General features: G+C 39.0%; 1 protein-coding gene across 1 annotated transcript in view; it reads left to right on the top strand.

Moving 5' to 3' along the window:
* Positions 1-14,127, top strand: part of PTPRN2 (protein tyrosine phosphatase, receptor type, N polypeptide 2) — a 644,397-nt gene that overhangs the window by 400,790 nt on the left and 229,480 nt on the right. The window contains exon 12 of the mRNA XM_014945055.1: positions 4,939-5,003. Within this exon, the coding sequence (XP_014800541.1) occupies positions 4,939-5,003 (65 nt within the window). The remainder of the gene's footprint in view (positions 1-4,938; positions 5,004-14,127) is intronic.

Below are 14,127 nucleotides of genomic sequence, written 5' to 3'. Positions count from 1 at the left end.
GAGAGTTTATTTGTATTCCAGAAAGTCCGTTCTTCTGAAAATGATAGTACCCAAGTATCTAATTCAAAGTTTATTAAAGTACTTTTTAATTACTTCCAGTAAAGGAAAGTGCATGAGGTGGGAAAAACCTATGTAGCCTATGTTGGGTTGTTCTGTTGGGAAAAGACTTTGAGAGCACTGAACCAACAGTGCAGTTTTCCTCTGTCCCATTCTCATTTCATGGTGTGAATGCCTCAGTAGTTTCAGGAGGTGCATTGACTGTGCAAATGCAGGTTTACTCTGGGACTGTGTTCTTCTCAACAGGGAGAGACACCAAATATTATGGGAATCCATTTTCATGGAATGACATAGATTTTACTATCTGCTACGTATTGCATCACATAGTGATGTTTGGCATGCCAAACATAAAGGCAGTTTTTCTGGTCCACCCTATGAAGAAGCTTTCTATTTAATCAGGAGGTTCTTTGTAGGGGAGAAGAAAGTGAAGAGTGACTTGATGTAGATAAATGCAACATCTGCTTGTCTTAGATTTGGGAAACTTATTAAAAAGTTAAAAGCTGTAATAAACACTTACCATCTCTCTGGATTTCCCTTCCTCCTTTCCCCTTTCCTTTCCTCAAAGAGAGAAAAATAAATGAAGTTCTTCTCAATGTGGCTCCATGAAAGGAGCTTTGCAACAAGCTGATGGGAAGAAGATGGTTGTTGCAGAATTCATCTGACAGCCTACAGTAAATCTAAATTAATTGCCCTCCATCACTTATTGACTGGAGGTCTAGTCAATATAGTTAGTGAGTTTAGGGCATGAATTGGCTCATTCTAAAATGGGCATGTAATAGAAGTCAGGGGAATCATACGTCTGTTAGTACTTTTTTTCTACGCTTAATTAAATACAGCACACTCTCAAAGTCAGATTCACAGAAAATAGGTTTCCTTGTGAGTGACACCATCTTCCCACAAACACTTTTCATATTTAAGGATGGTTTATTCTCTGGAGCAGGTAAATCCTACAGCAGCACGGGGGAAAGGCCAAGGAAGTCTCCTGCAGAAACCCCTCCCTCATCGCGCTAGTGCCAGCGTGCGCTCCCATGAGTGAGCTGGAGTGGGCAGTTGCACTTGGCAACCTGCTTTATAGCAAACCTTTGTAAATCACTCATTTCTCAGGCCTTCCTTCTTCCAGAAGAGCTATAATGAGACTGGAGGTCTGCTTGAAGCCCTGTGTAGCTTGCTTCTCCTAATAACTAGCAGACTCTAAGGTTAAACCTGCCAACTACAAAACTAGACACTCGAATTCCTGACCCTGCCACTGGCAGATAACTTTGCTGAAGGAAATAAACGTTAGCCCTCAGAAAACACATCAGACCTCCCTCAGGTTAGTGAAGACTATGAACAGTGACAATCCCTACCCTTAAACACTCAGTAACACCCTCATCGTGCTCTCTAATAGAGCAAAGCCATTAAGTTGTCCCCATTGTAATTTAGATCACAGAAGAGACTTCCACAGATTCTTTCAGGTTATAATAACTGGTATACAGAGAGTAGGCAAAATTATTCCACTGTAGCTACGTGCTTAATTATATGGAATACTGCATAAGTTGTCAAGTGCAAAGAATTATTCTGATAAATTAAAATACTAATTAAATAGGCTATTGCAGAATTTTGAGAACATTATAGGGCTCCGCTTCTTCAGGTAATTTGCATATCCTTCATCTAGTGAATTTAATTTAAAGGCCTCCTTTTTTGTGTTTGGAAGCCCTTTTTGTTTCAGTGGAAGATTAAAAAAGGGATTTATATGTTGCTAGCTGGGTAAGGTTGGGGGTTTTTTGCCTTTTTTTTAATAGCTGTTTTTATTATGTCTTTTTGCTGATGAGTTTGTCGGTTCTCCACTAGTATTGCAGGACTTTAAACTGTGGCCATAAAAAATCAACTTTGATGGGATGTGCAATATACCATGTTACCCAGAATTATCATTTCCATTTCATAAAATTTGCAACCGAAACATCATCTGCTCTGTATTTGTATTGGAATAAAAGCTAGAAGGTAATACACTAAAATACTTCTAAAAAATTTAGGCTGGTTTTCAAAAGATTAATAGCTTGTTCTTAATATCTGAATTTATTTTCCTGCCACTTTTTCCTCATATAGCTATAGGTTATTGACCACGTTTTATTGTCTTAAATTCTCAATTATGTTTAAGTAGTTATATTCACATTCAGCTACTTGAAGCAGCTGCTTGATACGTAGCTGGTGCTTCAGCTTCAGCACCACTCGTTTTGACAGAATTTCTTCACCTTCCTGAACTGCTTGTGGAGTTCAAGGTTAGCTAAAATACTCTTCTGTACATGCCTGGAGCGAACACGCCGGAGACTGTCTGCTGTGTCTCTCTCTGCAATCTGACAGTGCCTGAGCTTGACCATTTTCAGGTTATGATTTAATCAATAACACGTTGTGCCTTCATACCTCCTAATTTTGAGAGGGTTTACATTGGCATGGCTGTCAGAGCTGTCCTTCGTGTTTTAGCCAATGTCAAGGAGAAAATGGTTTGGGGTTTTTTTAATTTTTTTTTTTAATTTTTTTTAGAATTTTTTTTTAAATATCAAAGCTTCAATAATTAAAATCTTCAGGAAATCTATAATAGGAAGGTCAAATATCTAACAGTAATTATAAATTTCAGCAATTCACCAGACCAAATATTTCCTATTAACTGAAAGGAAATCATACATTAGGTTATAAATCTTCTTGTTTACTTATATCCATTTATTTTGCAGCCACTCTGCTGTGCAATTTTCTTTATCTTGGACTACTAAAGAATCATTTGTTGGACCATTCAGTTTCTTTGAAGGAGGCTGTGGAGCTTTCTGGTTTTCTGTATCTAAATTTTTGCATTTGGTAGACATCTGCGTTTAAGTACATGCTGGGTGAGAGGGGGTCAGTGTGGTACCGTGGCACATCTTTGCAAGAGAATGGCATATCCAAATGGGAGAATGTTGTAATGTGACATCGCAGGTCATCAGCCATCAGTGAAGCAGCATAGTCCAGAATCTATCTCAAAGCTGAAAATCAAGCTTGTTGGCAAAGATTTACTTATTGTTTGGAAATTCATACTGCACAACATATACAACACAGTAAAAATGTAGCCTCAAATTGCGTGTTCCAGGCAACTCTCCTTCTCAATGGTCCCTGTGACCCTGGGTGGAGTAAATATGTTTGTGAATTTGTAAAGCATGGCATAAATATTAAGTATGTGAGTATTGTATCCAGTTTTTAGGCTGTCGTCCAGCAAAACATGCATTTAAACTTTCTTAGCTTGAGACTCCGTGTTCCTCTCTGCTTAATCAGTAGCATCTTAAAATGATGCAAAAATAAGTTGTGTGGGTCTAAAAGGTGGACAGAGGTTTGCTTTCTATTTAAGTCACAGGCAATATTCATCATTTGCTGAGGGCAGTCAGAAAAGTTTCTCTGTATTAGAATTGCTTGAGGTTTCACTTCCTTAGTTTTTACACATACAATCTCACCAAAATCTTTCCACATTTTGGATATATGAGGTGAGATTGACCCGTAATAATACAACTCATCTCTGAAATAAATTGAGTAATTTGTGTGCTTTGGACAAACTAAATGGAGTATCAGTTCACAATAACATTGCTTCTGAGAATTGTCAGCTGCAATCTGAACTGTTTTGAGTATGTTTTGAATTGCAACAATTAAAAAGTGTTTTTCATAAATGAAAGAAAAGATATGTTAATTCCTTTCAGTATTTTAGCGTGAATTTACAGAGTACAATATGTTGTAGCACACTTCTTGTCCTTTCTGGTAGCAATGTTTCCTTTAGGCAACTTAAATTGAGAAGCTGAGTCTTTCCAAATTGTATCTGCAATCAAAGGAAGGAGATAGGTGCCTGCAGATGTGTGTAAGATATGTGGAATGACTCATCGCATTAAATGTCCATCCCTTTCCGTTGAGCACAGAGAGAACCAAGATGACTCACTTGGATTACATAGTCAATGACTAGAGGAGAGTTTAACAAGGCTGCAAGGCTTCATTTCTACTCATAAATAAATCAAGCCAGGTGCCTGGGTTTTGGCACACTGACACAGCTTGCATCTGGAAGGTTAAAGTCTTTCCATCCAAGATGGGACGACCTTACCTGTACCCCCTGCTGGGAATAGTCCCATCCTTGCCCTGTCCCCAGAACTGTGGTTAGGCATTTTTTTTTTGTGAGAATAAACTTGGCCAAAGGCCAAAATCAAGTGAAGACCGTAGTAATGATTAAGAAGTACGGGCAGTGGTAAGACAGTGCTCAAGTTCATGGCCTGGGCGTGTTTGGGTTGCAAGTATAGATGTCGTCTTAGTGATTACTACCTCTATTTTGCATTTAGCTGTTTTATACTGGATTGCTTTATTTTTGTTTTGAATGCTTCTACTGATATAGAAGCTGATAAATAGGAAAAAACTAAATTTCAAAAAAAGAAAACATTGTGCATTGGATCCCAATGTTGTGAAATAACATATTTATCTTACCTGTTGGATAAGAGGTGCCTGCCTTTGTTGTGCAATGTCCCACAAAGTGGCAGTGCTGTAATGGTAAGGTGCTGCCCTGCTCTTCACTGCAAGGAGGACAGTGGGAAGTTTCCACTGAAGAGAACATTCAAAACATGCTGTATATCTGTGTTAAATGTATGTGATACTGTGTGTACAAGAGCACTAGAATTAGTTTGGCTTTCTTTTTCACATAATAATGAATAATTAATAGCATACCTATGCATTCAAAAAATCGACTAGCAGAGTCCCTATCAGGGAAAGATATTCTATAGATGGCATCGGTAGGAACTGCCATGAATTTGTTGATGGAAGAAAGAAGGTTGGTTATATTGTAAATGCTTCAAAATCATGCATATTCCAGCTTTCCTGTAATTCTTTTAATCTTAATTTTCCTTACAGCCATAAACAAAGAGAAGCTTGAAAAAACAACTGGACTAAAAATTCTGCAGACTGGTGTGGGGGAGGTAAGTGTCTTGAGGGCATTTTACACTCTCAAAAACATTTTAATTGTTGAGGTCTTTTAAGAAATCCTGGAGCTCATGAATGTTTGTGAGCTACCAGTCTGATAGTGCTAAGGGCCTTTTTATGATACAGTTGCATCTGTCAAAATACAATCTGCTGCACAAATAGCACTGTATCCCACAGAGAAAAAAATACCATCCTTATGAGAAAAGTGCAGCCAGCTTTAAGAAATGCAGTTTTTTGCTTTGTTGTATCACAGAAACAAAATCCCCAAAGATGAGGACAACAACTGAAGTCGTCATATTATTCCCCTTGGTTTTGGTGGAGTGTTATCTCATCTAGATCAATGAAAGTTTAAATTTGGGGTAAAGAGTCTTCAGACGTTACAGAGCATCTGACAGTGAATGGCTTGCTTATTTTGGATGTAACTTGAAACATAAATAAAACATGTGTCTGTTATTATGGTGATATCACTAAGCAAAAACTCCACTAAGCAGTTCATCATTTATTAATAAAGATGATGTTATCTGTTAAGAACCTTGTATGAACTATAGTTGATTGCTAATTCTCGTGCTAATTTTGTGTACACATTTATATTTTTTTTCCTTTTCATTTAAGTAATTTTGCTAGTGGTGAGTGCTCACAGGGCTAGACAAATGCCTTTTTATTGTGATTACATTATTCTCAGTATTAAGAATAATGAATTACTAACTTGTAATATACTGTCAGAATTTACTTTTTTCTTTTTTTTTACTGATTTTCTTTTTTTATTATTTCTAATTATTATCAGTTCATGCCTAAGAACTTAACTTGCTGGGATTTCCGAGGGTTTTTGTGTAACTTTATTCACATTCGTAAAAGACTTAGTCCTGAAGAGGTACTGACACTGATACCTGCTGAGATGCTCAGGGTCAAAGCTGTAAGAATTAGAACTTGGAAACAAACATAATCGTGAAATCGTGAAATCGTGAGACAGTGAAAGCCAGCATCTCTCCTTAACTGGAGCTGATTTAACTAGTCGAGGTTCTCAAGGATGCATAACCTCAAGAATTGGGAAGTGTATCCTGGAGCATGGCGGTGCACCTCAAGCTGTGTCCTGACTTCAAACCAGAGTGAAGCTTGTGGTTGTGCTGCCTGCAGGCCCTGGTTTCTGCCGAATAACAAGAGAAACAGGTTGGCAGGACAAACTATGGAAGCCACATTCATTAAAATTGTACCCAGCAGGTCTCCTCATGCTAATGAAATACTTCCATGTGTTTTGTCCAGTTCCAGTCATTGAATGGTTTAACTGTTAAAGGAATTGTTATAAGTGGTCAATGGAGCGAGAAAGCACTTCTGGATATTTGAAATGAAAAAAGTTGTTAAATGCATCATTAATCCACATTGTAGTCATAGTGTTGTTGTTACCATGGTAGTCTAAGGACGTACTGGAGATACAGACTTGAGGACTTCCTAGATTTCTTTAAGATCAGCTAATAGAATCATAGAATCATAGAATTGTCTAGGTTGGAAGGGACCTTAAACATCATCTAGTCCAACCATCAACCTAACTCTGACAAAAAAATAAATAAGAAATAAGCAATAAAAATTACTAAACCATATTCCTGAGGACCATGTCAACCCGTCTTTTGAACACCTCCAGGGATGGGCACCCTTCCCTGGGCAGCCTATTCCAATGCTGGATAACCCTTTCAGTGAAGAAATGTTTCCTAATATCCAATCTAAACCTCTCCTGGTGCAACTTGAGGCCATTTCCCCATGTCCTATCTCCTGTGACTTGGGAGACGAGACCGACCCCCACCTCTCTACACCCCCCCTTCAGGTAGTTATAGAGTGCGATAAGGTCTCCCCTCAGCCTCTTCTTCTCCAGACTGAACAACCCCAGCTCCCTCAGCCTCTCCTCATAAGACTTACTCTCCAGACCCCTCACCAGCTTCGTTGCCCTTCTCTGGACCCGCTCCAGCACCTCAATGTCTTTTTTGTGGTAAGGGGCCCAAAACTGGACACAGCACTTGAGGTGAGACCTCGAGTACAGGGGAATGTACCAGTGCCAAGTACATGGGAATGATCACCTCTTGGGTCCCACTCACCACACTATTCCTGATACAGGCCAGGATGCTGTTGGCCTTCCTGGCCACCTGGGCACACTGCTGGCTCATGTTCAGCTGACAGTTGACCAACACCCCCAGGTCCTTTTCTGCCAGGCAGGTCCAGCCACTCTGCCCCCAGCCTGTAGCGCTGCCTGGGGTTGTTGTGACCCAAGTGCGCGATCTGGCACTTGGCCTTATTGAAACTCATCCTGTTGGTCTCAGCCCATCGATCCAGCCTGTCCAGATCCCTCTGCAGAGCCTCTCTACCCTCCAGCAGGTCGACACTGCCACCCAGCTTGGTGTCGTCTGCGAACTTACTGAGGGTGCACTCGATCCCCTTGTCCAGATCATTGATAAAGATATTAAAGAGAACGGGTCCCAGTGTGAGCCCTGTGGGACACCACTCGTGACCGGCCACCAACTGGGTTTGACTCCATTCACCACCACTCTCTGGGCCCGGCCCTCCAGCCAGTTTTTAACCCAGTGGAGAGTATACCCATCTAAGCCATGAGCTAATAGAGCTGGAAAAAAAAAAAAAAGGACAAGTTCTTAGGCTAGAGATCTCCTCAGTCTCGTTCTTGTGCTTGGTTTAGTAAAAGTCACTGCAGAGCTCAACTCCCATTTATTGAGACTATCATAGCTTTTAAAAAACTGGTGATACTACTTGGATTAATAAAGACTTTGACAGAAGGTTGTGCTTTACACTCTGCGAAAAATATATTTTTAGAAGACAAAAAGTGAAAATTAATTAACCGAAGGGAAGCAGACATTTCGACCTAAATATATTTCAGGTTACATCTGAGATACAGTGATCAGCAGTGAAAGAGCCAAGTGATTTGTAACATTAAGGTGATAGAAGAACATTTATTCAGCTGCTTATATATTTTGTTGGATGTGAATTCTCCCAGCTCTGTACATTCCCTTTCTAAGTCTTATCAGATATGATTATGTACATAATGAATACATTTCTGCAGTCTTACCTACATGAAAAATAATGGAGTGCTATAACCAAGCAGTTTCTTTGTTGATAGGGTATCAGATTCAGGCTATTTCAGGTTAAATCTAACTATGTTAATCCAGTTTTGCAGTTTGTTCTTGATTCACCTTGGTGTTTAACAGTGTTAAAATAATAGAAGGTACATATTTTAACATAATGAAGGAGCTTTGGTTGAATAAGGATTTCTTCTTCTTCACACTGTGGGAATGGAATTATATGTAATGGTAACTATAAATCAAATTCAAGATGCTCAAATCACAAGTACTTAGAAAAAACTCTTTAGTTTCAGAATGAAAGATGGCCTTTTTGTTTGGACAGTAGGTCAGATTCATGTCAAAGTTAATGGATATATAATCTTCACTTGCAGGACTGTAAAATAAAAAGGATTGATTTTGCATGGCAAGTTTCATATCTGAAATAGCTCAAGAGAAATATAGCTGAGATACTAGTGGCAAATGGAGCAGCTGTATAAACAAATGCAGGAGTTGTTCTAAGCTCAGCAATAATTCATGTGTCGCTCTGGACAGTGGAACCAGTTTTAGGTGTTGATCTATGATAAAAGGATTTGTGCTTCAGTAAGAAATGTGTAGACAGCAATGACTACTCAGGCCTTGGGTGCGGTAGGAAACTGTCTCCTTCTCCGTGAAGAGAAATGCTTCTTAGAACTCCTCAATCTCTTGCTTTCTCTCTCTATCTCAAGAAAGGCATTTTAAAAGCAACAACAGATTATGAAATTCACACCAAGCTTACTGAGGCGTTCAGTCAAGTCTGGGGAAGGCTGATGAATTGCTTTTATGTCACTGCATAAACATGTGCTATGCAGTCATTAACAACAAAGGTCTGGAGTCTAGCACAGCTACAATACAGTTCATCATCCCTATGTCATGTAAAAGATTTCCACAGCTTCAGGGAGTTTTTTGGATAGAGCTGAGGTTAGCTGTGTTTTGTTGACATAGAGTAGGCTCTGCTTTAGCAGGATTAGAAATTAGTTCCTAAACTGCCACATCAGAAGCTGCTTATGTGTCACATGTTGACTTAAAAGTTCTATATATTTCATGGGAAGGTTTGGATGATACAATGCAAATAATTGTCTGGACTGTGGGTAAGCAGATCAGGTTACTGTGAAGAAACAGACCCTTACTGGTACTTCCACAACACATCCACCTCAGCATCTAGTATTTGCTGGCAGAATATTCAATGGCCCAGGGGTCCAGAAAGTTGCATTGGAGTTTGATGTGCTGTGTATCACTCTTAAAGTGCTAATTATTTTGGCACCTATCTTGTTTGTAAGAAGGCAGTTATACCAGGAATAACTCTGCTATAGAGAAAACAAAAACAAGACTGAAATCCTGAGGATGTGTACCTTACTGTAGTACCGACTACCTCTGGAATTATATTTACAAAGGTGTTTATTTTCTATTTAGAGTTTTCCAGCACTTATAACAGCTCTAAATCTCCTATACCATAGCCCTCTGAGTTTTGTTTGAGTCATTGCCATGCATGACGTTTGTGGCCCACAAATTTATCATAAGCATTTCACACCTTCTTGGTTATTCAGATACAATGAAGCTGATGTTGTCTTTGAGGTATTTTCTTTTGATCTTCCACACGTGAAATAAACCTCTGAAGTCCTAAGGTCATCTTCAGAAGTTCAAGAACCTCCTGTTGTTGAGTATATGTGAGGGTATGACGTAAGTGTTGTGTTATCTGTTTATTCGCATAATACTGTAAGAGGCATAGCACTGGTAAAAAACCTGAAGAGCTAAACAGCATTTAAGCAGGACTCATACCTCTGTTGTGTCTCTCAACTTGATGTGGACCGTTCTATTTTGCAGAAATAAGAGCTGAACTTGTTGCTTTGCTTGGCTGAGGACCCCTGTGAGATCCTGGGGACAGCATTTGGTCTCACATGGAGCGAAAGACTCCTGAGAGCAGTATGGTTCCCCCTGACTCCTGATGAGTTCAGGATTCAGCAGAGTTGGGGGTCCCAGTTCCACGCAAACATTAGTCCAATTGGACTTGTAGCCAGGAGCTGCACTCCAACCCAAGGGAGCTCAGTAGGCACCATGAACCACAGGTTCATGACCTGCACACAGGTCACTGAGTAACCTGGAGTTGCTTCCACATCCTTTATGAACTTAACCACTTCTTTCTCATCACATAAGCACTTTTGAAATATTATAAAAGCCCAGTATTTTTCAGTTCAATTCCATGCTGAGCGTGGCTGTGGCCAGAGTTTGTCTGGTTCAACTCCAGCTCCAATTTAAGAAAATTTGACATAATAGTTCAAAGGCAGTTACTATGGCATGGAAAAATAACTGTTTATCCAGCTTTTGGCTGAAATTTGTTGTCAACAACAATTTCAGCCTAGCAAGTCAGGCTTTCCAGTGGCTTAAGAAAGTGTAAAGATTCAAATTGGGTTTTGGAGGCTAAGAGTCTGTGATTTGAAAAATAAATGATTTGAATCAAGGCCTGAAACAAACCAGAGCAAGGATTCTGTCTTGAACTGATAAAACAGCACCCACTCCATAATACTTTATTTTTAATTAACTCTTTCAATTTCCCAGTAGGGCTTCAAAAAATACACTCATCACTGGAATTGTAACTTTCTTTGTAGAATTTGAATCATGGTTTTCATATGACAGACTTAAGAATTAGAATAGTTTTCTAAACCAAATGGAAATAAGCCAAAATATATGTGAAATGAACACTGCTATACCTCTAGATGTTCTAAAATAGAGCAGTGATATTTTGACACGTTTCAGGATGTTCTCATTTATAGGTATTTTGATAGGTGTAGAATTATGTTGATGTTGCATAAAGTGATGTTACTACAATAAAGAAATCCGCATTTAAAAATTCTAATGAATCTAGAGGACGTGATAAGACAGACTTTCCAGTGATGTGCAAGCCTCTTTGAGGCAGGAGTCAGATTTATAATTTACCTTCCTTAGTGTTGCCAAATTTTGTTGTTGATGTCTGTGTACCCAGATTTTACCCAGAATAATACTGGAAATCCATTACGAGTGCAGAACTTAACAAATCATTAGCAACTGCTGAAGAATAAGGTGTCAGCTTTTTTCTGATCTTCTCTAACTACTAGGTAGAATACTAAGGGTTGGCTTCTGGCTTGTAAAGACCAGATTAGTCTGGGATCTACTCCAGCTGCTTTTTTTACAGTGACATCTTGGGAACCAGCAAACGCTCCTGATCTGGAGCAGGTGCTGCACCCAGAGGTACACTGGGAAAGGAAGGGATGCTGTACCCAAGATCATTTAGATAAGGTAAATCTGATACTGGCCATGGTGTAGGAGCAACAGCTATGCATGCATAAATACTCAAGTTTTAGCTCAAGTCATGGGTAAGTTTTTCAACTTCTGTTGAAACCCACCCTCCTCTTACCAGAACTAATTAGGCTGAAGCCAAGAAGGGGTGCCTATGAGGCAACACACCTCTGTATTACAGTGTAAGAATTCTTAGACCAGGGGCACCCCTGGGAGGTCTTTTTCCATGATCCTACTTCAGCATCTTTTCCTGCAAAACCCATGACTTAGAAATCAATAAATACATTTTTTTTCCTGTTAAGTGAGAGCTGGCACTGGAGATTCTGCAGACAGCTCTTGCTGTTGGTTTTGCTGGTTGTTTGGCTGTGTTGATTAACAGTTGAACAGAGATTTCTACTAGGACAGTATTTTGGAGCAATACACTTCTATGGACCAGGCATGCATCAGGTCACGGATGGGCTCTTTGCTTTAAGGTATGTACCTTTAAGGGAATATATACCAATGAGAACAAAATCATTAAATTAAAAACTTTAAGGAATACAATCCTAGAAATATTCTTGGTGAAGGCACATTGAAGAAGATTTACTTAATCATCTCCTCCACACAAAGATTCTGAAGCTGTGTAACCCTTAAAAATTCATAGATGATATTTTACATAGGATGCTACTAGTAATATCCTACTTTTATGGAGTTTTACTGACAATGAACAATATCTCACTATTACATTTTTGTGAGTATACATGTATAGTAAAGTGATACTAATCAGAAGTTAGTCATACAGTAGTATTTAGAGGTAATGCTTTAAGGAATAAAGCTGAACAGAACATTAAATTTCTTCAAAGAGAATGATGGAGCTCTATGGCTCATTTATTTAAGATCTTGTATGTTTTTGCAAAATGCATTTTAGCTAATATTTAGAGATAATGTTAATGCTATTTATTAACTATTCATTATGGTACATAGCCCACTAGAGGGCTGCTTTTCATATAAATTGCATCCAGAGTGTTAATAAACGGCAAAATAAAAACAAAAAATATGCAGCATGAATATGTATATTATTTTACCACATTGTTTTGTCATATACCTTCTGTGACTGCCTATTATATACAGAACATACTAAAACAATATAAGTCATGGCCCCAACTCTGCTAGCATTTAGAATATGCTTAGTTTTAAGTATATAGTTAGACTTTCCTTCTAAGCTACTGATAAGTTTACAGTTAAAGAGCAGTTAAAGAGATGCCTGGATGCTACTGAGACTGTCTTCTGTCACATATCACACCGTCTCTGGCTGTGGAGGGGCAAAGTTCCAATGTTTATCCCCTGTATTTGATTTGAATATTGCATAGCAGAGGTGTTTTGACATCTGAATGACAGGTCACAGCTTCAGTTTAGAAATCAGGTGTCAGTAGTAATTTCTTTTCTTGTGCTCTGATTGTGACAACGCCCTCCACCTTCTTTACAGATTTTTAAAGAACACGACAAGGAAATTAGGGGATTATAATGTTAAGAAAAATACAACAAACCTGATTTTCAGAGACAACTATCAGTATATATTGATTTATGTTTTCCTACTGAAACAGTATAAAAAGAACAAGTATTCAAGTGTCATGTTGGTTCATGAATTCCTTTACAGTAGCACTGTGTGATTTAAAGGAGCAGAAGTGCCAAGTGATGTGGCAGTTGCCATGGCGACTATAGCAATTCAATTTTTATTCAGTATCATGTAAAATGTAACTAGATACGGTTTGCCTTGTGGCTTCAGGAACTTATGCATCCTACCAGTGTTGTTCCTTTTTGTCTTTTTTAACAGTGTTCTGTTAAAAAAGTAGCATATGCTTGTTTTAAGGATTAGTTTTGGGTTTAGGCCGTGTCATGCCATTGTTTTTAAAGCAAAGTTTCCCTTACATGCCACTATAGATCCGTAGAGAAAAGAGATTTGGATACTAGCCCTGACTACATAAAGCAAACTGCAGGGTAATTCTGCTTAAAAATCAGTGTTATTATCTACCCTATGATTTGGCAGCCTGCATTTGATATATTCATAATGAAGATATGTAGGATCTTTACATAGAAAGTGATTGTTTGTACTAGGTATCTTACTGATTCATGAAATTCAGCATCCTCCGTGTACCAGCAGCCAGTTCACTATGACTCAAAGGAAAACAAAATCTTCAGTGGTGTAATGGGTTGGCCAGGGAAGCTGTAGATTAAGATTAAATTCTGTTTAACTGTCTGAAGTTTGAGTGATAGAGCTGGTCAGAAATTGTGAGAAGGGTTATTCTTCCACGTCCAGAGGCAAGAGCTTGATCCTGGCAGGAACACGTGGATTTCAAGCAATCATCTCAATCACAGATTTAACTACTCGAGGAGAGGAAGAGGTGGCAGATCCTGGTCCCTCAGCCCTCTCTCCAGCAGTCCCTGGGCATCAAATCTTTCCTTCCATGTCCAGGTCAACATGGAAAGCCAATCACCAGGACCTCTGCTCTCATTCTATAAGCATAGGAGAGTGAGTGTCTTGGGCTGAGATCCAAGCTGTGAGACAGTCAACATTTCTCTATGGATCCTGGCATAAGGGGCCTCATATTTAAGTCAGCATTAGTAAAATAAAAAAGAACAGGGCACAAAGCCTGTCATGGTCCCACATTTGTCTGTACTGTTAAAATGTAGTCATGGTCACTCACCAACTAGTACTTTTCTAGGCTGTTTTGCTTACAAGTCTAAGTAAGATCCAGGCCAGTGACCATTCATAGTA

Source organism: Calidris pugnax, unplaced genomic scaffold, assembly GCF_001431845.1.
Source record: "Calidris pugnax isolate Ruff unplaced genomic scaffold, ASM143184v1 scaffold54, whole genome shotgun sequence".
In the NCBI taxonomy this organism is placed as follows: Eukaryota; Metazoa; Chordata; class Aves; order Charadriiformes; family Scolopacidae; genus Calidris; species Calidris pugnax.
This window is presented reverse-complemented; position numbering and strand designations above follow the sequence as displayed.